Genomic DNA, 26,603 nt, shown 5'->3' on the forward strand with positions numbered 1-26,603 from the left:
TAGCTGTGATGCCACAGCTCTCTACCGAGGGCGCCAAAATGAAACTCTGTCTCTAAAAAGAAAAAAATTATGTACATTTTAATCAGCATGATAAATAATTTGGTATGTTAACTGAAAATAATGAGAATACAAAATTATATCCATGCTCTGATTAAAATAATTTATTATTATTATTATTATTATTGAGACAAGAGTCTCAAGCTGTTGCCCGGGGTAGAGTGCCGTGGCATCATAGCTCATAATAACCTCCAATTCTGGGGCTTAAGTGATCCTCTTGCTTCAGTTTTTCTATTTTTCATAGAGATAGAGTCTTGCATTTTTGCTCAAGCTGGTCTCGCACTCGTGAGCTCAAGCTATCTACCCACCTCAGCCTCCCAGAGTGCTAGGATTACAGGTGTGAGCCACTGCGCCCAGCTCAAGACAGTATTGCTTAAAGATTAATTTCATAGGCTCTGAAATAAGACAGATATGGGATAAAATTCTGTTGTTTTTTTTCTCGAGACAGGATTTCACTTTGTCACCCAGGTTGGAGTATAGTGGCACAATCGCAGTTCACTGTAAACTTGAACTTCTGGGCTCGAGAGATCCTCCCGCTTCATTCTCCCAAATAGCTGGGACTACACAGGCACTAGCCGAGGCTAGTCTTGTCCCAGCTTGGCCTCCCAAGGTACAGAGTTTACAAGCATCAGCCACGGTGCCTTAAATGTCATCTTTCTGAACAACTGAGTGAGTTTACACCAATTACTTTTATTTTTTTTTATGGTTGGGCAATTCATTGAGGGTACACAGAACCAGGTGACATTGATTGCTTTTGTTAGAGAAGGACCCTCTTATCTTTGTGTCCTGCCCCCAAAATGTGTACCACACCCCTTGAGCCCCCCAACCCAGCCTTCCTTCCCTTTCTCAGCTCTCCCCATCCCCTACCCCTACACCAATTACTTAACCTCTCAGAGCTTCAGTTTCCAAGTCTGTAAGTCGGGGATCATAGCTGCAGCTACCTCAGAGGGTTTTTTTTTTTTTTTTTGCAGTTTTTGGCCAGGGCTGGGTTTGAACCTGCCACCTGCAGTATATGGGGCCAGTGCCCTACTCCTTGAGACACAGGCATCGCCCAAGTTTGTTTGTTTTCTTTTTTTTTTTTGGCTGGGGCTGGGTTTGAACCCACCACCTCCGGCATATGGCACCGGCGCCCTACTCCTTGAGCCACAGGCGCCGCCCAGTTTGTTTGTTTTCTAATGAGAAGGAAACAAGATAATGTTGATGCTTCCTTGACACCCACCCATATTATCACAATTATAATTAAATATCATTAGAGTAATTAAGGTTTTAATGCCTGCTCTCTAAGATAACTGTTTCTTTTCTTTTCTTTTTTTTTTTTTGAGACAGAGTCTTATTATGTTGCCCTCAGTAGAGTGCTATGGCATCACAGCTCACAGCAACCTCAAACTCTTGGGCTTAAGAGTTCTCTTGCCTCAGCATCCCGAGTAGCTGGAACTACAGGCGCCCGCCACAATACCCAGCTATTTTTTTGTTACAGTTGTCATTGTTGTTTGAACAATGGCAAACAACAATGGCAGGTTGGGTTTGAACCTGCAAGCCTGCGTGTGTGTAGCTGGCGCCCTACCCGCTGAGCTATGGACGCCGAGTCACTAAGATAACTTCTAATGTCCTAGGAAATAAGCCCCGCTAAAGTATGGAGCATTAGCTTGCATTCCCAGCATCCAGTGTCCTGCTCTGCATATAGTGTGCACTCAACGAATACTTGAGTGAACGTATAAAAATTTATATAGGTAGTCAGGGGCAGCTCCAACTACAGGAAGGTTTCTGAATTTAGTCCTGGCACAGGAAAAAGGCCTAAGCAGCATGGTCTTGGCTTCAGTTGCAACAGCACCGGTGCCACATCTAATTAGGAATATAGTCATCCCTCAGTATCGGCAGGGCATTGGTTTCGGAACCCAAGAGATACCAAAAGCTGTGGATGCTCAAGTCCCTTGTCTAAAATGGTATAGTTCTTATATACCCTACACATGTCCACCTGCCTGCTTCACATCATCTCTGATTACTTATCACACTCTACACATGTCCACCTGTCTGCTTCACATCATCTCTGATTACTTATCACACCCTACACATGTCCACCTGTCTGCGTTAGACCATCTCTAATTACTTATCACACCCTACACATGTCCACCTGTCTGCGTTAGACCATCTCTGATTACTTATCACACCCTACACATGTCCACCTGTCTGCGTTAGACCATCTCTGATTACTTATCACACCCTACACATGTCCACCTGTCTGCGTTAGACCATCTCTGATTACTTATCACACCCTACACATGTCCACCTGTCTGCGTTAGACCATCTCTGATTACTTATCACACCCTACACATGTCCACCTGCCTGCTTCACATCATCTCTGATTACTTATCACACCCTACACATGTCCACCTGTATGTGTTACATCATCTCTGATTACTTATCACATCCTACACATGTCCACCTGCCTGCTTCACATCATCTCTGATTACTTATCACACCCTACGCATGTCCACCTGTCTGCGTTAGACCATCTCTGATTACTTATCACACCCTACACATGTCCACTTGCCTGCTTCACATCATCTCTGATTACTTATCACACCCTACACATGTCCACCTGTATGTGTTACATCATCTCTGATTACTTATCACACCCTACACATGTCCACCTGTCTGCGTTAGACCATCTCTGATTACTTATCACACCCTACGCATGTCCACCTGTCTGTGTTAGACCATCTCTGATTACTTATCACACCCTACACATGTCCACCTGTCTGCGTTACATCATCTCTGATTACTTATAATACCTAATGCACGCAATGTACACACTAGGTAGACAGTTGTTCTACTGTATTTTTTTATTTGTAATTGGTTTGTTTTTCAAATATTTCAATCCACAACTGATTGAACCTGAGGATGTGAAATTTGGGGATATGAAAGCCTCTCTGTGTTGTATTCCACACCAAAATACCTGGCCAGGGGAAAGTGGGGACTGAAATCTGAGCCATGCACCTAGGGTTCAGGGTGGAGGTTAAGATGCACAAGGATCTGAAAAATAAAAAAAAGGATACACAGGGTACATTCTGGAGGTAGAAATGCCTTTTGGTGATTTGCACAAAGGTACTACCATGTAGCTAACAGTGGCCTTGTGTCACAGAATCAGTCCTCACACCTCAAGAACATTAAATCCCAAGAAAATACATTAAGAGCTTAAGGCTGGGTGTAGAATAGAACCAGGTGGAAAGAGCTCCAATTTAATGGCAGTATTTACCTTATCCAAGCAATCTGGCCTTATTCACCACTCCCATCTCCCTCAAAGCATACTCTCTCTCTCCCTGATGTCTCATCTGAACCTTTAGGTGGGGCTGAGGGCAAGACTCTGTTTTTTCCACTGGAGGACATGAGTCAGTGAACTGTGAGGTTCCACTTAATCACCACCCAAAAAAACAAAGTCCTTGCAATCAGGAGCTAGAAAAGTGAGGAAGTGATTGATATAAAAATCAGGATATTGATTATCCCTTAGTCAGGGAACGACAGGGAATAGGGGTGGGGAGGGGATTGATGGGGAAAGGGTCTTCTGAGGTCTGACGGTGTTCTATTTCGTGACTTGGGTGGTGGTTGCATGGGTGGTGGTTTCTTTATATTTATTCTTACATGTCTTATGTACTTTTCTAATTATGTGTTATAGTTGACAGTTTAAAGCAGTTAATACAAACTATTGGCTGGTGAGGTGGCTCATGCCTGTAATCCCAATACTCTGGGAGGTGGAGATGGACAGATTGCCTGAGCTCAGGTGTTCAAAACCAGCCTGAGCCAGAGTGAGATCTCACCTCTAACAATAGCCAGGCATTGTGGCAGGCACCTGTAGTCCCAGCTATTCGGGAGGTTGAGCCAAGAGAATCATTTGAGCCCAAGAGTTCAAGGTTGCTGTGAACTGTGACACCGCAGCACTCTACTGAGGATGACAAAGTGAGACTCTGTCTCAAAAAAGAAAAAAAAATACAAACTATAAAAGATTTTTAGGCAGGGGGGAAAAATTACCAGATTTTTATTATTAAACGATCATTTAGGTGTTGAACTGAAAATTGATTTAAGGTAGGACAATGCTAGAGGCAGAGAAACCAGTGAGGAGGCAGCTGCTATATTTTGGTGAGAGATTATAATTGCCCAAGGTAAGAAAAGAACCTTAGAGATGGAGTATACATTATTTAAAAAAACAACCAAAATAAGACAGAGGCTGGCACTGCTCCTCCATTCACTTTCTACCTGTACATCTTGGGTGACTCTGGCTTAAAAATTATAGTCCAGAGGCAGGCACGCACCTAAACAGACACATGGGCTAAGTAAGTTTCCCTCCTTACTATTACCTCCCTGGAGTCTATCCCGAGAGGCTCAGGCTGCCAACGAGCACATTTTTCAAGACACCACAAGATTATCCAAGTTGAGCTGACATAGGGGTTCTTGTCATAAAATCTAATCATGCGATCATAATATTTTACTAGTCAAGATACTCTGAATATTTTCACATGTACTGTCTGGCACAGAATGTCAGCTCTACAATGGCAAACGTTTTTGTTCTTTTTGTTCACTACTCTATCTTCAGTGCTTAGAATGGCCCTTGATACATAGTAGGTGCTCAGTAAATAGTATTGAATAAGTGACCATATTTAATCATTATTATTAATATTTAATCATCACAAAAATCTGTGAGCATAGGTAGGATGTAAATTATTATCTCCATTTTGTAAGTTAGAAAACAAAGCTGGGCACGGTGGCTCACTCCCACCTACTTGGGAGGCTGAGGAGAGAAGATCCCTTGAGCCCAGGAGTTCAACATAGCGAGACTTTGTCTCTAAAAAACAAATAAAAAATAAAAAAACACAGACTTAAGGAGATCAAGGAACATGTCAAATAGTTGATAATTTGGTGATAGAATCATGATTTAATTTCAGGTTTTATACTTGAATTCCCTTGTTTTTTTTTTTTTTATTTTTTACTTTTTCACAACTGAAAGGCTAGAGTTTAAAGTTATTATAGCTCTGAAATACCAGCTTGAAGTATTCTAAAATACACAATATATTATCTCCTTTATTATCTGATGTGCCTATAAGACACTTCACCAGCTTCCCAAGTGAATGAGGCCTACCCAGCTGCCATTGCATCCATACCACAGCTCCCTTAAAGGAGAAGCATTGTTTCTCTGGGTAATCAAATCTACTTGACCTGTTTCTCTCCAGGACCCTGACAGTCTCTGCACCCTAGCCATTCTGCTTCTCCAAGTTAAAGAAACCCTGTTATTGCAAAAACACATTCTAGTATTTTCAATAAGAAAAAAGGAAAGAAAGAAGGAAGAAATGTGGCAGTGTAACCCTTAACCACTAGGGAAGAAGAAAGAAAGAAGAGGAAGGAGAAGAGAAAAAAGAAAAGAAAAAGAAGAAAAAGAAAAGAAAGAAGAAAACTGTGAGTAGGTTTGGTGCCCTTCAAAGAACTTTGTTATCTGAATGGAATCCCATGGCGGAGCTCAAAACTAATGTACCGTGAAAAATTACTCTTGGTCTCTTTCTTCTTAATATTAATTAAAATCAATAGTTTGAGGCATAAACTCAGATACCTGGAGAACTCAGGATTGTTAAATCGAAGTTAGTATTCATGAATCTGGAGTTGTGTATGTCTTCTATAGGATTTCTACCCAAACTCCAAGAATTAGAATTCACAAACAAAATACTAAACCTTAAGAGAATTTCTAAAATACACACAAACCAAAGAAGTCATATTTTTTAGTTGCCTTCTTCTCTTCTTTCTCTCCAAAATCTGATATTTATTTCATAGGAGGAGCACCTTGGGCTAGGCAAGTTGGACCACCACAGTGAGTTAAATAGCGTCTGTGACCACCCTGAGAGTTTCACACATAGGACTCACCAGAAATTCACTGGACAGCTGCTCTTTGTTAATTTTCTTGTTTTGGGCCTCATCCAGGAACTTCTGCAGGATTTCTCTTTGGTCCATGCTGCAAAGCAAGAGAAACCGTCTATAAGGAGATTGAAGGAGGGCATGTTAAATGTGTGTCATGGCCGAGACAACTGAGGAGCCACTGCTGCCACCTAAGCAGAGCATGCTAAGGGCTGTGGTTAACTGACTTCATCACAAGCCCTGGAGGAAATTAGTATGCAACCAGCCTCTGTGGTCACACAACAAAGTCATCACCTCACTCCAGGGCCCTAGTGCCTTCCTTCTTAACAAGGGAACCTGGTTGCAATTCAAGTTTTTAACAAGTAAGAGGCTAACAAAAACATAAACCGTGGTCTGCTTAGCTCTGGGACTCCATCACCCTTAAGCAAAATTCCACTCCACTCCATCACTCTTAAGCAAAATTCACCCTTCTTGCTTCTCAGAAAAAAAGGCAGAATTACAGTTCTTGTGGATGAGTTCTGCCTCTCCGCCTTTCTCTGATGAGCAGCAAGTCCCCGTTAATACCTTCCCTTTTCCTCATGTCCTAAATGAACTCTGCAAAGTTCAGTTAGGTCTGGAAAAGGAGCTGGGTACTGTCTGGAGTCACACATCTTCTACAAGGACCATTCACCCAAAAGTTGCTTGTCAGTGTCATCAGTGGCAAATTCTGTTCATCAGAAAAGACATTTTGATTCAGAAATTTAAAGTCTGCCATAGGGACCTCAAACTCTCTTTTGGATGAAACAAAGTCAGCTGCTTCTGACAGTCTGAGTCTTTCCCAGGACTGGGGAAGTGCTGACCTACATTAAGGGAAGTGTTGATTTCAGCACCTCTAAAACCCACCAGAAGCTTTTGGAGCGTCCCTTGGGTTCTGGATATAAAGAATGAGAGTGATGGTCTACATAGGATCAGGAGCAAGGGGCCCCCACGAAAAGTGCCCGACCAGGTAGTTAGCACAGTGGCCCCATATGTAATGCTAAACTGTGAACAAAAAGAAAGTAAAATCAACCACCTGCTGACAACTGTAATTTTTAGGGCAGAATATCTGAAGGTGTGTTTCCGGAGAAGACATCTCTACTCTGCAACCAATGTCTTGGAGAAGACATTGTTTCAGGAAGCTGTACCTGTTACCTTTTGTCCCCGAAGGTCAGGCTGTTTAGAAAAAAGCTTCCTCAGCTAGTGTAATTTCTCTTCTCAATGGGTAGGAATCTCCCCCAAATGTCTGGTTCCATGTGAGAATGTCCCCAAATTAGCATATCATCTTGTTTGAGGGCAGAAGTTCAGTAAATTATGTGTTAACAAATTAGTCTTAAATAATACTGAAGAAAATTGGGAATTGTGCTGTTAGTACTTCCTCTTTTATGATATTAGCAATCAATTCAGGTTTGCAACATCATTCAAAGGTGGGCCAGGAGTTTGGGAGATCCAGGAAATGATTCCGAACACTATCCTGAACATTGAAGAGGTTGCACCTCCTTACTGAGCGCTACAATGAGAAAGGAGAGATCATTGAGGTATCTTGGTTATGGGCAGCCAAAAGACAATCTTCCAAATGAAGAATTTCTATCCCGGTCCACATAAATTCGTCAGCAATATTTTTGGAGAATAGAATATTTCTCAAATTATCCCCATCTAACATTAAAGGAAACTTCCTTGCTTCTCTATATAATACAATGTTTATTTTCCCTGTTTTCCCTGTTTTGAATAAAATGTGGGAAAGCTTTACATTCAGAAAAATGCAAAATTTCAAATTTATGACCAGGCTCAGTGGCTCACACCTATAATCCTAGCACTCTGGGAGGCTGAGGTGGGTGGATCACTTGAGCTCAGGAGTTCAAGACCAACCTGAGCAAGAGACCCCATCTGAACCAAAAATAGAAAAACTAGCTGGGCATGGTGGCACTTGACTGTAGTCCCAGCTGCTTTGGAGGCTGAGGCAAGAGGATCACTTGAGCCCAACTGTTTGAGGTTGCTGTGAGCTATGAAGACACCACGACACTCTACCCAGGGCAACTGAATGAGTCTCTGTCTGAAAAAAAAAACTTTTTTTCTAATTTACAATAAATACTGTGTAAAATATTTACATAGTTCAGCAAAGACAAAAAGATCCTTTCCCCAAAAAAGAATCAGTTGTAGGAGTGTGATAGGATTACGGATGCTTTAAAAAAATATTTTTAATAAAGCCAAAAAAATTCAGGGCTGTGCCTGTAGCTCAGTGAGTAGGGCGCCGGCCCCATATACCAAGGGTGGCGGGTTCAAACCTGGCCCTGGCCAAACTGCAACAACAAAAACAACAAAAGACAAAAAATTCGTTAATTCGTTCACCAGATTTATTGAGTACCCACTTCATGCCAAGCGCTATTAGGACCTAGTATGTAGTATTGAGAAAACCAGGATATGATGAAAAACACCCTTAACCAGTTAATTAAATATCTCAGAACTAAAAATAGAGACTTGATTACTGATAAAAATAAAAACATTCCAAACCAACTGGCTTTACCGTAGCAGAGCATAATCCTAAAAGGAAAATTATTTTCTATGTTTGGACAAATAAGAAAGAGTTTCATAATCTCTCCCCTTAGAATGTCCTCACATCCATCAAACCCAGAACTCTATTAATATTTGATTAATTAGGCAAAAAGGTACATAATAAAATAAAATTTAGATCTGCTTTTCTCAAGCTCATATTTTAGAACATTTTCTCACTAAGTTTCTTGTTTCTTCTTAGAGAGTGAAGAAATATAAATAAATATGAGGGTGAGCACGGGGGCTCATGCCTGTAATCCTAGCACTCTGGGAGGCAGAGGCAGGTATATCACTTGAGCTCACCAGTTCGAGACCAGCCTGAGCAAGAGTGAGAGCCCCCATCTCTACTAAAAATGAAAAATTGAGATAAGATGCTCGCTTGAACCCAAGCGTTTGAGGTTGTTGTGAGCTATGACACCATGGCACTCTACTGAGGGCAACAAAATGAGACTCTGTCTCAAGAAAAGAAAGAAAGAAAGAAGGAAGGAAAGAAAGAAAGAAAGAAAAGTAAACATCAGATAAGAAAGAAAAATTGCTTAGATGCCTCCGTTAACCTTTTACCCACGATCCAAGGGTCCACAGTGTCTTGGAAGAACTGCAGACTTAAAAAAAAAAAAAGCAGCATTTCTTAGGAGTCTTTTTTTACGGTAAAACCAAAATGTATAGAGATAATGTGAAATAGCCAAACCTCAAAAACCCACTTAGCAACAAGGCCATTTCCTGTGTAGACCACTCAAGAAAGGGGAAAAAAACAAACGGAAGGAGAAAACAAAAAAAAAAAAATTAGCTTTATTTTTAATAAATGTAAGCTACTACTTAATTTATCACACTTCCTTCTACATTTACTAGAGGGAAATAGGAACATAATGTTTTTCGGTGAAGATTGTGTTGACTCCTTTGTATCCTGTGGGAAGATCAAGAGCTGGGGAAGGGAAACAAGTTAGGCAGTGAAGGTTGGCAAATCCCGAAAAGGGTTTAAGAATTTACAATGAAACGTTTAAGTGAATGTGGCCTAAAACCTAAGCGAATGCAACAATATCATACAATAAAAGACTCATAAACCCTTTGTGGAAACCAGCCAGGGCGAGCACCTGAACAGTGAGGAGGGTGCCACACCTTTCTGCGGCCTCCCGTGGCCAGTGTTTTCAGAAGGAAGACTCCAACAAAGGGGAGTGCCAGTTACCGTGTCACACAGGAGGGGGTGTGCCAGGTTAAAGGGTAATTTCAGTGTCATGGAGGTCAGGAATTAGATAACAAAAAATGTTATTCAAAGAGAATTTCAGGGTCCCGGGCACGGTGGCTCACACCTGTAATCCTGGCACTCTGGGAGGTTGAGGCAGTTGGACTGCCTGAGCTCAGGAGTTCAAAACCAGGCTGAGCAAATTTGAGACCAGCCTGAGCAAGAACAAGACCCAGTCTCTACTAAAAACAGAAAAACTAGCCGGGTGTTGTGGTGGCCTGTAGTCCCAGCTACTCCAGAGGCTGAGGCAAGAGGATGACTTGAGCCCAAGAGTCATCTTAGGGGGCGGCGCCTGTGGCTCAAAGGAGTAGGGCACCAGCCCCCATATGCTGGAGGTGGCGGGTTCAAACCCAGCCTGGCCAAAAACTGAAAAAAAAAAAAAAAAAAAAAGAGTCATCTTAGAGCTCTCATAGCTGAGAGCTGAGAGCTATGACACCAGGGCACTGTAGCCTGGTGCAACAGAGTGAAAAAAAAAAAAGAAAAAAAAAAAGAGAGAGAATTTCAGGGGAGATGATTAGGGCAAAATAGTCAGTAGGAAAAACACTCAGATCTCTCCTATCATCCTTCTGTTTCTTTGAGGAGATGTATTTTGCCCTAGGCTTTACTTTCATTTCTCTTACTTATCACTATATCCCAATGTCATTGATTTGACATGGGTTATGCTCGTTGTCTGTGAAACAGAGTCTTTCGTAAGCATTCTCCTGGTCACCCACACATATTGGTCATTTCTCCTCAATGTCTTTTTAGATTCAACCTGTCTTTGTACTTCACTGCCATTCTCATTTTCACAACTGGATTCCTGCAGCTGTTAAGCTCTTCAATGATCTTCCTGTCTATATATCGTCCAGTCTAGTATTTCCTGGTAACCAAGGCTTGATGAAAGTTCTTAAAACTGTACTTTAATGCTAAAGAATGAAAATAATTACTGATAAGCTAGAGGACCAAGTCCATCTTCCTTAGCTTGTCCCCAAGCCACTCCCTATCAACTGTCACCACCCGACCTATCCAACCATATCACCCACAGACTTTGTTCATTTCACTGCTTCTTTTTCTTTTTGGAAATTTAAAGAAAAAATGTATTGAAGATCTGAAAAACAATTCCTAAAAGATTGACTTTTCCAGAAAACTAAGTACACAATGCATTGCATCTATCATGTTAAAACGTGCATTAGACACAAATACAGAAACCATGAAACAAGGCACCATTCTTCAACAATTTGAGCAAAGATAAAATGCCTAAGGAACAATATGGATGACTTGCAAAGGATGAGCTCTTTAAGCACCATTAAAAAAAAAAAAAAAGGAAGAAAGAAAGAAAAAGGAGCACAAATGGATGAGTGTGTTCAGTTATATACACTGAATTGAACCTTTGGCACTAGGAATCAGAGCATTTTGTCATACAGCATTAACACACATTATAAAAGTGCGTAGTGTCAAAGGAATAGAACCACCAGCATTCAAAAGCAGCTTTGTCAACTAGGCAATAAAACACTCTACAGCATGTCTTTCTGTTACCCATCACTGAGTACACTGGTAGCAACTTTGAAATAAAAAAAAGAAAAAAGGAGCTATAACCCTTTTTATTTTCTCTGTTTAAAATCAAACAGAAAACAAACATCAATTCCATTATACACTACCATCTTCAAAGTACATCGTTTGTACAAGAGAAAGACTAAGAACAAAAATGTGTTTACAGAGATCTAAACATAACATGAGTGAGACCATCTGTCACGCAACTTTCCGATGGTACTCAGGCGGAGCCACTTCGTAATCGCTGGCAGGTTGCAGAATTCTTTGCCAGATACTTTAGGAAATCATGAAGATAGTTCAATAATAAAGCAAGCCTCTTCTCATCCAAAGGTGTATAGGCCAACGTGGCTCCGATTCGTACAAATAATCTGAGTAGATGTGGCGCTCCACAGCCTTGGGACCTGGGTGCATCAGGGTGATCTGCAAGAATTTCAACAGACTGTGGTTTCACAAATTTGTACAGGAGCTGAGTGCCCAACATTACATTGAAGTATTCTTTTATCCCTGCCACAACTTCATTAACAGCATACTCCTTATTATCTGTGTTTCCACAAGATTTCTTATAATTTGCATAATCCTCCAGCATGGAATCCACATTCTTCTTAACAGGAAGATAAAAGAGCTGTTCTTGCCTGGTAATTAAGTCCCAGGCATCAACAAGCCAAGGTGTTAGCTCTTCAGGAATCTTTCCTTTAACTTCAACTCTGTTCATGAATGTTTCTTCATTTTCAGCAGTAGGGTCTACCAGGGCCCTTTTCTTCCTAGGAGGCTGAGGTCTCTCACTGGTACTGCCACCGTCTCCATTTCCAGGTGTCTTCTGCTTATTCTTCTTTGTTTTCACTTCAACATTTTTCTGTTGCAGACCAGATGTCTTCTTCCCTGGGGTAGCCCCTCTCATCTTCCCCTCTGCAGACTGCTCCTGATTGGCTTCTTGAAGTTCTCACTGTTTCTGTAGATTGGTGTCCACATATTTGAGTACTCTGCTCTCTGGAACCCAATCATCCCAACTTTTATTCCAACCACAGTAATGTATAAAGTATTTCACTTGTTTGTCCTTTATGGCAACCTTTACACACTTTGCTTCATAAAGAAGAGGCCCGGGAAAGCACAGTACTCACTCACCCTCCTGGAATTTTTTCACTGCTTCTTTTTCTACTTCTCATCTTTACTCTAATTTTTGCCAAGATGAAAATGAAGCCATAAAGCTTCACGATTTGGGGTTCTTCAAAAATCTTGCCCCTAATTCCATCTCATCATGATCTTGTCTTTATCTGAATCTCTTCAGTATAAATCTTTATATTCAGCTAAAGAAGTTTTCTTCATTTATTCACACATTCCTTGTCTCCTGTAAGTTTATTTAAACTTTCTTCAAAAGAGGACACGTTAAGATGCCTCCTATAGTTTCAGGCTTATCAAAGGCAACGGTAGCATCTTCCATGCATTTGTATAACCCATGGTTCTTACATGGTCTTGAGTATATCTCAGGGAAGTCTGTTGGGATGAAGCATGCTAGGTAATGAGGTTAGGCTTTGGTGAGAGAGCTGCTCTATCAGTTACCCCAGGCAATTTGCCTGGATAGTCCCTGGCTAGGCTCTTCCACAATGCCAGGAGCAGATGGGCCTTCCTTATAGGAGGTATAAGAACCTGGCAAAAGGCGGCGCCTGTGGCTCAGATGGGTAAGACGCCGGCCCCATATGCCGGAGGTGGCAGGTTCAAACCCAGCCCTGGCCAAAAACTGCAAAAAAAAAAAAAAAAAGAAGAACCTGGCAAAAGGTACTTTTTAATGCTGCTGCCTAAGCTACAGGGTTATGACCCTGAAAGGACCCTGTCACTGAGGTACAGAGTCCCACTCCGAATGACTGCAATGCCAGAAAGAAGTTACTTCCTTTATCTCCAGAAAAGCCCTGCTTCTCTTTTATAAATGGACATAGAAGATGCTTATAAATATCTTTAAAGTAGCTTGGTGATTTGTTCGTGTTTTCACATCATTTACAGTAGGAATCTCCCCTACTCATCTTCCAATCTGCTTATTGTTGTTATAGCTTTGTGAGAACTCACCAAGCCCTTCAGTTCACCTGCTACAGACTTCACGGTCAGCTTCCCACACAGCACACAGAGAATCACACTCTGCCGTTGCTGTCAGAATTTCAGAGACAAAGGTCAACCCATAACTTGCAGTGGAAACATTATTTTTTTAAAGAAAGGTGTGCTGTGGTGGCTCACACCTATAATCTCAGCACTCTGGGAGACCGAGGTGGGTGGTTTGCCTGAGCTTCAGACCAGCTGGAGGAAGAGTGAGACCCAGTCTCTAAAAATAGCCGAGTGCTGTGGCAGGAGTCTGTAGTCCCAGCTACTTGGGAGGCTGAGGCAAGAAGATCAATTCAGCCTGAAAGTTTGAGTTTGCTGTGAGCTGTGATGCCACGACACTCAACCCCAGGGTGACTGAGTGACTCTGTCTCAAAAAAAAAGAAAGAAAGAAAGACAAAGTCAGGACTCCTGGTAAGGCTTAGCATCCTGTTCAAAATATAGGCCAGGCATGGTGGCTCACGCCTGTAATCCTAGCACTCTGGGAGGCCAAGGCGGGTGAATCGCCTGAGTTCATGAGTTTGAGGCCATCCTAAGCTAGACCGAGACCCTGTCTCTAAAAAAGAAAAAAATAAAATAAAAAAAAAAAACAATAGCCAGGCATTGTGGCAGGTGCCTGTGGTCCCAGCTACTTGGGAGACTGAGGCAAGAGAATCGCTTGAGCCCAAGAGCCTGAGGTTGCTGTGAGCTGTGATGCCACAACACTCTACCGAGGATGACAAAGTGAGACTCTATCTCAGAAAAAAAGAAAATCAAATATGAAGTCTCACCTAAGTCAATCATCCATTTATTCATTTAATGAATATTTATAATATTCATGTACATGCAAGAGAATGGGGAGGAGGAATACTACAGAAATGTACAACAAATTGGATAATTCAAGGATCTTTTATCCTAGTAGGGAAGATAAATATAGAAATAACCTCAATTTAAGGCTGTTTGTGATAAGAACCATAAAAGTGGTGCAAACCAAAGTTTGCAGAGGCAAAGTTCACTTCTTGTTCAGGTTATCTGGATAACCATCATGGAGAAAATGACCACTGTTTTATAAAGGCATGGGGTTGTAGAGGAGAATCATGATTGATAAGGCTAGAAATGGTAGTCAGAGCCAGATTCTGGCGGAATTTCAATACCCAGATGAAGGTCAGCCTTTATTTGATTGACACTGGGGAGCCACTGACGGTTTTTTCTTTTTAAGAACTTTATTGAGGTAGTACTGACATACAACACACATCTCAAAGTGTATAGATCGATGAGCTTGCCGTGTATATACCCATGAAACCACCACCACAATCAAAATAATGAACATATCCAATCACCCTTGAAAGCTCCAGTGAAGGACTTTAAGAGAATGGCAATCAAAGCCATGCTATCAGAAAGTATTTCATGATTTAAAAATAATATATTCTTTTCTGCTGACACTGGGTAAAATGAGATGATAAAAGATACTTTAAAATATTTTAAAGAAATAAATGCCTCCTTCTGATAATTTTTTTAAAGTCTTATAATCTCCTTTAGTAGTATATTAATTTTTTTTAATTATACCATATCTAAAAACAAGTTAGGCTCAGCGCCTGTAGCTCAGCAGCCAGGGCGCCGGTCATATATACCAAGGCTGGCAGGTTCAAACCCAGCCCAGGCCAGCTAAAACAACAATGACAACTGCAACAAATAAAATAGCTGGGCGCTGGGGTGGGTGCCTTCAGCTACTTGGGAGGCTGAAGCAAGAGAATCACTTAAGCCCGAGTTTGAAGTTTCTGTGAGCTGTGACACCATAGCACTCAACTGAGGGTGACATAGTGAGACTGTCTCAAAACGAAGACTAAATAAATAAATAATAAAAACACGTTGACACAATGGACAAATAAGCTACCAGAACTTTGGTCAATCCGGGGTCAGCACATGACCAGAACAAGACAATCAATTGAAGGCATAATGAGGAGGATTTTTTTTTTAACCAATAGTTCAGACAGTTGGTAATAAAATCATACAGGAAGAACCATAACAAAAAGGAAGGAATGAATGAGAAAGCCAGGCATGTTGGCATGAATCTATAATCCCAGCTCCTCAAGAGGGTAAGGTAGGAGGATTTTTGAGCCCCAGAGTTTGAGACCAGCCTGGGGAACATATCAAGATTCTGTCTAAAAAAGACGAAAAAAGGACTAACTGGGTAAGTTGGCTGGAGCGAGGATGATGGTGATGGTAGAAATGGCAGAGGTTTGGGGCTAGTTGTATGACAATCTAGGAGAGGATGGAGATAAGAAAGGCACACATAAAGAATTAGAATTTGTGGCTATGGATTTGAGAAGAACGGAAATAAATCATATGTAGGAATCACTCACATCCAAGTAAGAGGTAAAGCCAGGAAGTGGTTTGCATCTGTGAGAGACAGAGTTGAAGGAGAGTGAAAAAGTCGACCGGGAACCACAGAATTCCATATCACAGAGGCGCCATGTTGTTTAAGATATCCTAGGCACTAGCAAAGCCCTTTACAAAGTGTATTTTTTTCATTCACCCCTCATAACAATCCTGTGAAGTAAATACCAAATCGTGTCTACTTTAAAAATGTGGAAACTGGCTGGGCATGGTGGCTCATACCTGTAATCCTCACACTCTGGGAGGCCGAGGTGGGTGGATTGCTTGAGCTCAGAAATTTGAGACCAGCCTGAGCCAGAGTGAGACCCTGTCTCTACTAAGAATAGAAAAACTAGTTGGGCATGGTAACACATGCCTGTAGCTCCGGCTACTTGAGAGGCTGAGGCAAGAGGATCAGTTGAACCCAGGAATTAGAGGTTGCTGTGAACTATAATGATGCCATGGCACTCTACCCAGGGCAACAGAGTTAGACTTGATCTGAAAAATAAATAAATAAATAAATAAAAATGTGGGTAGATGCTTGCTAGTGAGATGCCATGGCATACTATTCAGCCATAAAAAGATGGTGACTTTAAGTCTTCTATATTAACCTGAATGGAGCTGAAACACATTCTTCTCAGTAAAGTATCACAAGAATGGAAAAGCAAATATCCAATGTAGTCAATTCTAATATGAAGCCAGGCTCAGCACTTGTAGCACAGTGGTTACAGTGCCAGCCACATGCACTGAGGCTGGCATGTTCAAGCCCAGCCCAGGCCAGCTAACAATGACAACTGTAACAACAAAAAAATAGCCAGGCATTGTGGTGGGCACCTGTAGTCCCAGCTACTTGGGAGGCTGAGGTAAGAGAATTGCTTAAGCCCAAGAGTTTGAGGTTGTCGTGAGCTGTGATGCCATGATACTCTACCCAAGGTGACAGAGTGAGACTCTGTCTCAAAAAAAAAATTAAAGTAAATAAAATAATAATAATAATATGACACCAGTAGATGATTTAATTTATATAGGAGAAAAACTCATTTCAATTCAAGTTGGGAGGAGGCCGAGTGAGGAGGGAAGGGGAGGGTTTGGGTGCTCCCACTTAGAGGGCACAATGTAGGGGTGTATGGCACACGTTTTGGGTGCTGAACACAACTACAAGAGGGATTCTACCTAACAAATTCAATTATTGTGACCTGGTTGGTTGTACCTTCACATTAACAGGAAATTTTTAAAAATGTGGAAACCAAGGCACAGAGGAATGAGGTTAGTTGTCCAGTGTCACATAATTAGCCCAGGATGAAATTAAATTGTTAAAATCAGGCAATATGAATTCATTCTCAATCTCTGGGCTACAGTGTCTTCTTCCTGCAGCCCAAACACTTAAGCATTGCTAAGATTGGGTCTCCTAAGACCCACGACACCTAGGCCAGAGGCACTTACCCATTCACTTGGTGAATCCCAATGGGCAGATCTCAAAATAACACAGTATCCTTGGAACTAAATCTTCAGTCTGATGCTTTATGGGCAACATAGGGTAAAAGAAGGAGCTGGTATTTATTTAATTTAGGTTCAAATGCATAGAAGAATTTTATTTCATAAACAGAACACCATTAGTCAAAGTGAAAATGAATAGTTGCCATTGTTCTCCCTTTCCCCCAAAATACATCTAACAAAGGCCTGCCCCATTGCCTGGAATTCTATCACTAACAAGTCATTACTTTCTGTCTGGAGGTCTCTGCTTTAACAGAACTTCATTAACACTCAATGTAAGAACAGAAAGTAGAAAATGTCTGTAGGCTTTTGGGAACTGCTTCCAACTTTAACAATCAGTAGAAAATAATTTATTGTACTAAATTTAGTTCTGATCAAATGATGAAAGTGTCTTTTGATTTAACTCCAGAAATCAATCACAAAATCAAAGAAATGATGTTCACTCTTGGGAATAGCTCCACTTCTTCAGCTCTCCAGATTTTCCTAGGAAGAGACAGTGAAAATCCTACAGTCAAAGGAATGGTGTTCGGAACTTTCTAAGAAACCAGGGTATGATGTACAGATACTTCTGGGGAGTACAGCTCTTTCTAAGGTTTCTGCTGATCCTGCAAAGGAGGGGAGTGCTCCATGATAGCAGAAGTTCTAAAGGTTACTAATTACTAATACATGGGATTAGAATGGCGTCCTGTAGTTATCACTACAGCAGATAAGATTGGGTTTTGTTGGATCATATTTAGATGATTTCAAACTTCCTCAGCATACACCTAAAGATATTAGAGTAAGAAGACCTGGAAATTTACAAGGGTCAAGAGTGAAGCCAGCCTGAGATAAGAGCTCTACCACCAATGTTCTTTATAGATGATTATGTAGGAAGTAAATATTAGCTTTGTAAGAGTCAGCAGTCAACATTTTGGATAGCATTACTTGGCAGTCCAATCCCCACATGCTGATATTCTGTCTGCTCCCTTTTTCTATGGCCAGAAAATCCAGGCATTTTCAGCAAAGTAGGGAGGTCTGTTTTCCTGCTTGCTTTCCAACTTACAAAAAAGGTCATGATTTGGAATACTAGGTATTAGTACAAAAACAGCAAATGCCTACCAGAGCCAGGAGCCCCAACATACTTACCCAGCCTCCTTGGGCCTGGATGAATTCCCGGATGGCTCCTTTCCCATTGATCATATCCATGATGGGGCTAGCCATCTGCCTTGCTATTTCAGGAGCCCTGCAGGCCACACACTCCCAAAGTTTCACAAGCACTGCCAGAAAGGCTATCTCAGAAGCTAAGCTGGAATTCTGGGCACGCCATTCCTCGCTGAGTTTGTTCACTGTTTCCTCGAGTTCAGGTCCTACCTGAGGAGACATATACAGGATGTGTCACAGTAGAGTACAGGAGCCAGCAGAGCAAGTCTCTCAAAGAGCAGCGAACATACCATTGATGGTGTCTGAGGTAGTCTTAGGGGGTAAACTTTTCTCATTTTAGTATTTTGATATTTTAATTGGTATTAGCAAATATAAAAGTAGTCCATCAAACCCATGATTTCAGATAATATTGGTTGGCATGAACAAAATGAAAGAAAAATAAAATGATTTGAGTGAAAAATATTAAGTATATGATAGTCCAGCAGATTGAATTATAAAGGTATTACTTGTTTGACAAGAAAATGTCTAGGAAACTCTAAGTTAAAAATAAATGGTTAGCTCTTTTTCTTCCTTTTTCTTTCCCAAATGATGTGATCCAAAAGCAATTGGGTGGTGCCAAGCAAGATCTTTTGAGGTGTAGGGAGGTCGACAGTGCACAGAGAAGGATATCATAGCCCATACAACTTAGAGGGGCCTCCACCTGGGAGGGTACCTACATCTTGATTTTGAAATAGCATTCTCCATTGAAAGAAACTAGAGGGGCTGGGCATGGTGGCTCATGCCTGTAATCTCAGCACTCTGGGAGGCCAAAGTGGGTGGATGGCCTGAACACAGGAATTTGAGGCCAGCCTGAACACAGCGAGACCACATCTCTAAAAAATAGCTGGGCATTGTGGTAGCCACCTATAGTCCCAGCTACTTGGGAGGCTGAGGCAAGAGGATCACTTGAGCACAAGATTTTGGGGTTGCTGCGGTATGATTCCATGGCACTCTACCAAGGGTGACAAAGTGAGACTTTGTCTCAAAAAAAAAGAAAGAAAGAAAGAAAGAAACTAGAGGTTGCTAGAGAATAGCTGATTCCAGTTTGGGGCTTGGAAAGTTCAAGACTTTCTGCTAGAAATTAAGGAAGAATGACATAGACATGTTTAAAAGACGCAGTCCTGGCTCGGCACCTGAGTCCTGGCTCAGCACCTGCAGCTCAGTGGTGAGGGCACCAGCCACATACCCCGGGACTAGTGGGTTCAAACCCGGCCCAGGCCTGCCAAACCACAATGACAACTACAACAAAAAAACAGCTGAGGACGGTGCCTGTGGCTCAGAGGAGTAGGGTGCTGGCCCCATATACATCAGGTGGTGGGTTCAAACCCAGCCCCAGCCAAAAAACTGCAAAAAAAAAAAATAGCTGGGTGTAGCCAGGTGTTGTGGCGGGCACCTATAGTCTCAGCTACTTGAGAGGCTAAGGCAAGAGAATCGCTTAAGCCCAAGAGTTTGAGGTGGTTGTGAGCTGTAACACCACAGCACTCTACCGAGGGCAATATATTAAAACTCTGTCTCAAAAAAAAAAAAAAAAAAAAAGAAGAAGTAGAATCAGTCCAGATTAAAAGGACACCACTAGCTAAATCTCGGGCAACATGAACATCTAAATAAAAAACAATAGCAATAGATTATAAACCATTGAATAAAGTAGGAATTAAAGGGTCCATGCTGATATAGAAATAAATTTATTGAAAAGTTTGATGAGGGTGGCGCCTGTGGCTCAGTCGGTAAGGTGCCGGCCCCATATACTGAGGGTGGCGGGTTCAAACCCGGCCCCGGCCAAACTGCAACCAAAAAAAAAAAAAAAAAAAAAAATAGCCGGGCGTTGTGGCAGGCACCTGTAGTCCCAGCTACTCGGGAGGCTGAGGCAAGAGAATTGCTTAAACCCAGGAGTTGGAGGTTGCTGTGAGCTGTGTGAGGCCACGGCACTCTACCGAGGGCCATAAAGTGAGACTCTGTCTCTACAAAAAAAAAAAAAAAGAAAAGTTTGATGAGATATGGGATAGTTATGTAGTTTTAAAGTATCTTTCTATAAAACATTTATTAATTACAAAGGGGAAAGAATAACTTTACCATGGAGAAGCCACACAGACACTTTTTTTTTTGAGACAGAGCCGCAAGAGGTCCCCCAGGGTAGAGTGCTGTGGCATCACGGCTCACAGCAACCTCCAACTCCTGGGCTTAAGCGATTCTCTTGCCTCAGCCTCCCAAGTAGCTGGGACTACAGGCGACCGCCACAATGCCTGCTATTTTTTTTCTTTCTTTTTTTTTTTCTTGTTGTAGTTGTCATTGTTGTTTGGCAGGCCTGGGCTGGATTCGAACCTGCCAACTCTGGTATATGTGGCTGGTGCCTTAGCCGCTTGAGCTACAGGCACGGAGCCACAGATATTTTTAAGTGATTAAAATTAACAACACCTATAATGGGATAAAACTAAATCTTATGACAATTGACAGGATGCAGTGAGAAGAAAGCAGCAACACTTCTGTGAAGATGCAAAGGCTGAATCTATTCAAGACAAAACAGCAAACAAGCTCAAGTTAAGGGACATTCAATCCAATAATCGCCCATAATCTTCAAGTATCAAGGTTGTGAAAATCAAGGAAAGACTGCAGAAATATTCCAGATTGAAGGAGACTAAAGAGCAATGACAACTAAATTCAATATATGATCCTGATTGGATCTTTTTTACTATAACTTACTTTCCTGGAACAACTGGCAAAACTTGAAGGGGACCTACGCATTAGATGATAATGTATCAATGTTAATTTCCTAGTTTTGATAATTGTAGTTCTATAATAAGAATGTCCTTGTTTGAAGGAAATATTAGGAAGGAAGTATTAGGGGGTGATGAAATAGATCACCTACTTACACTCAAAGGACTCAGAGAGAAATTCTTTGTACCATATTTACAACTTTTCTGAGACTGTTTCAAACTTTTGTGACTGTTTCAAAAATTTTTTAAATGAGGTAGAAAAAAGTAGATTCAGCTAGAAGTTACACAGGACAGCCTCGGGGCAAGCAATTGGGAGTAATAAGTCCAGTTCTGCCTGAATGTAATGTAGGCACACTATCCCAACTGTGTACTGTAGGGGGAATAAAACATAAATGATTAAGAGCTTGGTTCCGGAATCAGTCTGGGTTTAAATCTTAGCTTCACGCAAGCCAGGTGCGGTGGCTCGTGCCTGTAATCCCAGCACTTTGGGAGGCTGAGGCGGGAAGATCACTTGAGGCCAGGAGTTTGAGACCAGCCTGGCTAACACAGCAAGACCCTGTTTCTACAAAGAATAAGGAAAATTAGCCAAGTGTGGTGGTATGCATCTATAGCCCTAGCTACTAAGGAGGCTGAAGCAGGAGGATCACTTGGGCCCAGGAGTTTAAGGCTGAAGTGAGCTGTGATCTTAGCACTGTACTCTACCCAGCACTTACCGAGTGACTTAATTACGTATTTCCTTGTGCCCCAGTTGCCTTATCTGCTTAAATGGTATCAGGTCAGGAAATACATACTTACTGAGGGCCTTTTGTATATCAGGCACTATCGAGGTTGTGTGATTACATCAGTGAACAAAATAGGTTTACGCTCTTGGTGTTACATGCAGAAGAGGAGCAGTTGCTCTAATGGATCAACAGCTTCTAGGATGCTCTGACAACTCAGACAGGGGTGAATAATTACATGAGATAACAATGGCACATAGGAAGTAATAAATCAGTATCAGTTGTCACTGTCGATATTAACCTGCAACATCTTCTAAGACACTGCCTTATGGTCTTTATATCCAACACAAAAGCCAAGGACTACTGTCAGTAATCAGCATTCTTTCTTTTTCTTTTGAGACACAGTCTCATTCTGTCACCCTGGGAGAGTGCCCTGGTGTCACAGCTCACAGCAACCTCAAACTCTTGTGCTCAAGCAATTCTCTTATTTCAGCCTCCAGAGTAGCCAGGATTACAGACACCCACCACAAAGCCCATCTACTTTTTGTATTTTTAGTAGAGATGGGGGTCCCACTTTGCTCAGGCTGGTCTTCAACTACTGATCTCAAGGGATCCACCTGCCTCAGCCTCCCAGATTTCTAGGATTACAGGTGTGGGCAGCCATGCTCGGCCTATTAATCAGCATTCTGATGAAAGGCCAGTGGGCTGTTGTAAGGGCTTATCCCTCATTGCGTCTGACTTGTAAACTGCCTGTCACTCCTGTATATAGTTCACTGCTGAGCCCTGGCAGGGAAAAGACATTGTGCCCCAATAAAATAAGTATTAAAATAACTTTTATTTTTTTTTGAGACAGAGTCTCACTATGTCACCCTTGGTAGAGTGTCATGGCATCACAGCTCACAACAACCCCCAACTCTTGGGCTTAAGTGATTCTCTTGCCTCAGCCTCCCAAGTAGCTGGAACTACAGGCACTCACCACAATGCCCCACTATTTTTTGGTTGTAGTTGTCATTGTTGTTTGGCAGGCCCAGGCTGAGTTCAAAGCCACAACCTCTGGTGTATGTGGCCGGTGCCCTAGCCGCTGAGCTACAGGTGCCAAGCCAGTATTAAGATAACTTTGCCAAGAGTAAAGTGCAATCACTATGGTGCACTAAGCACAGCTCTGATGAAAACGTGGAGGCTCGGCGCCTGGGGCTGCCAAACAACAGTGACAACTACAACAAAAAAATAGCCCGGCATTGTGGCAAGTGCCTGTAGTCCCAGCTACAAGGGAGGCTGAGGCAAGAGAATCACTTAAGCCCAAGAGTTTGAGGTTGCTGTGAGTTGTGACGACACTCTACCAAGGGAGACATACTGACACTGTCTCAAAAAAAAAAAAAAGAAAGAAACCCAAGTGGAGACAGGCTGAAGGCTGTTCAGCTTATGCCAAGAGCTTTCCGTCTCTATACCCACTTAGGTTTTGATTAACTTCTGAACAATTAGCAATTGGAGAATTCCTGCTCGGTCTCCTTGGATGAATATAAGCACCCAAATATTCCTAGTCACACTCACATAAAAGTAGTAAAAAAAAGAAGTTTGAAATAGAAACAAAGCATCAAATAGTAGCATAAAGTAGAAATCTGACCTGTCCCTGAATGGTTCCTGCAAAGTTTTTGACAGAAGCTTCCACCTCTTCATTAATCTGGTCCCCCAACAACCGAAGGCGACCAACAATGATAGTGCAGTCAAAAGCGGAAGCCTCTCCTACGTAAGAGAAAGGGAACATATTGGTTACATTTTTCACAATGCTTGAAGGGATGGCAAGTCCCAGGAATTGGGACAATAATAGAAAGTTCTCTAGTCTTTTAAACAATTTTGTTATTGTTCTCTCCCAAGAACTTCAATGCTGTCAATACCAATAGCCAGAAAATCTCCCTTCGTTGAACTCTTTTTTCCTTTAGGTGTTGCTAAAGCTGAGCGTTTGCCTTTGACACTTGAGAAGTAAAGCATAATCTTTTTAAACCTGTTATCAATAGCACAGGCCAAGAGCCTTACCTGAATCAGGTTTGTCTTCAGAGGTTAGGGTCCGATTAGCCACCTGTGGTGCTGGGCCCAAGAATTCCTTGAGCAGAGCATCCACAATGCATTCCGTTTGTTCCTCAAAAGTTGGGAGGCTTTTCATTTTTGATGTTTGTTTCTGAGTTTTACTCTTCCACAAAACAAGCAGTTTTCAGCCCAGCCGGAAGTTAGAACTACTATCAACCTACAGAAGTGTCTAACTCTTATAAAGTTTCCTAATTGGACATGTCCTGAAACCTTTCCTACCAGCTCTCTTTGAAAATACCTGCTCAGAAAAGTAGGACTTCTCTGAAAAGTTTACCTACACAGAACTGGGAGACTTGTTGAAGACTTTAAGTTCCTTATCCCACAACCACACCCTGCTGGTACAATGAGATTACTGCATAACTTTTATAGTTAACCCCATCTATAACTGAACTTGAGTTGAGAAAGCTTCCTGGATGATTTCATTAGTAATACTTCCTGTGAAATTCCATGCACCATACTTTGCTGGTATAATGTGAACCTTGCTTCTGGCTCAAATGTTCATGAAAAAAATCTTTCATTTAAAAAAAATTATTTTTGGAGGAGGAGCAAGATGGCGGCCGAGTAACAGCTTCCTTGCATCTGGCCACTATGAGTCTGGGGAGATAAGACTCCAAGCATCTCTGGCTGGTGGTATCTGCCTGTAATCATCCCTTTGAGGATACAGGGAGTCAGCGAGAGACTCTGGACTCCGAGAGGAGGACAAAAACAGTGGAAAACTGGCAAGTAATCGCATGTGTTGGATTGGTCTAATCTCGCCGACACCTATAAGTGCAGTAGCAGCAAGACTGCAAACCGGAAAGGCCTTACCTGTGAACTGTTTTGGTGTTTTCAGACTTGGCACTCAGTTGACCTGCCTTGGGGAGAGCTTAAGCAGGAGTACAGAGAACTTTGGGCATTGTCTAGGGCCCCAGACTGAGCTGCTGAGCCGGATAGAACTAATAGTGTTTGGCTGTGGGCTGCAGGGAGCCATTGTGACAGAACTGCCCCAACAAGGTCTGCCCTCAGGGTTGCACAGCAAGGATTGGGCAGGAGCTAGTAACATAGTGACTGAGCCGCCTTACAGCCCTAACCCTCGGGGGCAGAGTGAGACCGGTTTTGGCACACTGGGTAAGTGGATAGCCACTTCAGCAGGGATTCCAGCAACAAATACTTTCCTGGGAAAGCTTCTGCTTAGCAATTTTAGGAGCTTAAAGTGCCTTTTAAGAGGGCTGAAGAGAGACTTAGGGTATCTACCCTGTGGGGATTGAGAAATCAGTGGAGGCCTCCAGTTGTATAAGCATTGTGATTAACATCTCATACCCCAGAAGACCACCTGTTGCCCAGACAATATTCAACAAGATATATATACTGCTTTTTGGTTGTTTTTTGTTTATTTTGATGATGTTGTTGTCGTTTTGTTTTTTAATTCCAACCTTTTCCATACAGATTTTTTCTTTTCTTTCTCCATTTTTCTAGTTTAAATACAATTTCCCATTGCTGCCTTTTTCAATAACTAGAACTTCATTTTTGCTAGTGTTTCTACCCCTATTATTTGGTCTTTCACCCAATATTATCCCATAAAGTTTTCTGTTTGCTTGTTTTGGTTTGATTTATAGCATTTTTGTCTTTCCTCTCTACTTGGTGGAGGTGGGTTACTGTGTCTGATGAGGTTAGCAAAGTGCTGCTCACCTCAAGGGAACCACCCAAATGGGCACCCCCAGAGGTCAGGTTTTTTTTAAGGTTGTGTCAAAGTACCCTACTGTACACCTATATTGCTCTGTCTCCCTCTTTCTGTGCCTCTCTTCTTTTTGTCAATATTCCTTTTACCCACCCTCTCTCCTTTCTCTATTTCCCTTTCGTTCTTTCCTTCTTTCTTTCATCCCTTTTTCCTTTTCAACCTTCTCATCCAGAATTTTGGTCCTATACCAAAAGGACTCATCGAAACTTTAGTCCACAGGCACAGGAACTTAAAGAGCAAGAGGAAGTGAAAAGAAAATTAGGGCAAGGAAACAGATAAAAGAAATCACTCATGAGGAAGAATCAGCAGAAACTCCAGGCAACATGAAGAACCAGTCCAGAACAACCCCTCCAAGGGACCATGAGGTAGCTACTGCAGAGGATTTCACCAATAAAGAAATGTTAGGAATGACAGAAAGGGAATTTAGAATACACATGATGAAAACAATGAAGGAAATGATGGAAACAATGAAGGAAACTGCTAATAAAGTGGAAAATAACCAGAAGGAAATCCAAAAACAGAATCAAATAAGAGATGAATGATATGAAGACTATAGAAAGGATACAGCAGAGCTGAAAGAACTGAAGCAGTCAATTAGGGAACTTAAAGATGCAATTGAAAGTATCAGCAACAGGTTAGACCCTGCAGAAGAAAGAATTTCAGAGGTAGAAGACAAAGTTCTTGAGATAACTCAGATAGTAAAAGAGGCAGAAAAGAAGAGAGAGAAAGCAGAACGTTCACTGTCAGAATTATGAGACCTTATGAAGCGTTCCAACATACGAGTTATAGGAATCCCAGAAAGGGAAGAAGAATGCCCCAGAGGAATGGAAGCCATAGTAGAGAACATTATAAAAGAAAATTTCCCAAATATTACCAAAGATTCTAACACACTGCTTTCAGAGGGATATCGGACTCCAGGTCCCCTCAACTCTAACTGACCTTCTCCAAGACACATTGTGATGAACCTATTCAAA

The 26,603-nt window shown here is 41.8% G+C and overlaps 3 protein-coding genes across 4 annotated transcripts in view; all 3 read right to left on the bottom strand.

Annotated features, from left to right (window-relative positions):
* The window catches only part of PTPN22 (protein tyrosine phosphatase non-receptor type 22), a 54,029-nt gene extending 47,853 nt beyond the window's left edge, over nucleotides 1-6,176 (bottom strand). The window contains exon 1 of one of the 2 annotated variants that reach the window (XM_053592552.1): nucleotides 5,962-6,176. In XM_053592552.1, coding sequence (XP_053448527.1) covers nucleotides 5,962-6,048 — 87 coding nt within the window. In that variant the 5' untranslated portion in view covers nucleotides 6,049-6,176. The remainder of the gene's footprint in view (nucleotides 1-5,961) is intronic. The other variant, XM_053592553.1, reaches the window with a different exon arrangement.
* Nucleotides 6,177-11,507: 5,331 nt separating this feature from the next.
* On the bottom strand, nucleotides 11,508-12,185 carry LOC128586339 (mortality factor 4-like protein 1). Its single transcript, XM_053592071.1, has one exon. The coding sequence runs from the start codon at nucleotides 12,183-12,185 to the stop codon at nucleotides 11,508-11,510; it is 678 nt and encodes a 225-aa protein (XP_053448046.1).
* A 5,184-nt stretch (nucleotides 12,186-17,369) lies between these two features.
* BCL2L15 (BCL2 like 15) lies at nucleotides 17,370-24,170 on the bottom strand. The gene is made up of 4 exons (XM_053592534.1): nucleotides 23,862-24,170; nucleotides 23,452-23,570; nucleotides 18,344-18,568; nucleotides 17,370-17,701 (listed from the first exon to the last, which is right to left on the bottom strand). Exons 1-4 carry the CDS (start codon nucleotides 23,986-23,988, stop codon nucleotides 17,684-17,686), a joined length of 489 nt encoding a protein of 162 aa, XP_053448509.1. The 5' UTR covers nucleotides 23,989-24,170; the 3' UTR covers nucleotides 17,370-17,683.
* Between the last annotated feature and the right edge of the window lie 2,433 nt (nucleotides 24,171-26,603).

This window comes from Nycticebus coucang, chromosome 5 (genome assembly GCF_027406575.1).
Source record: "Nycticebus coucang isolate mNycCou1 chromosome 5, mNycCou1.pri, whole genome shotgun sequence".
NCBI classification, from domain to species: domain Eukaryota; kingdom Metazoa; phylum Chordata; class Mammalia; order Primates; family Lorisidae; genus Nycticebus; species Nycticebus coucang.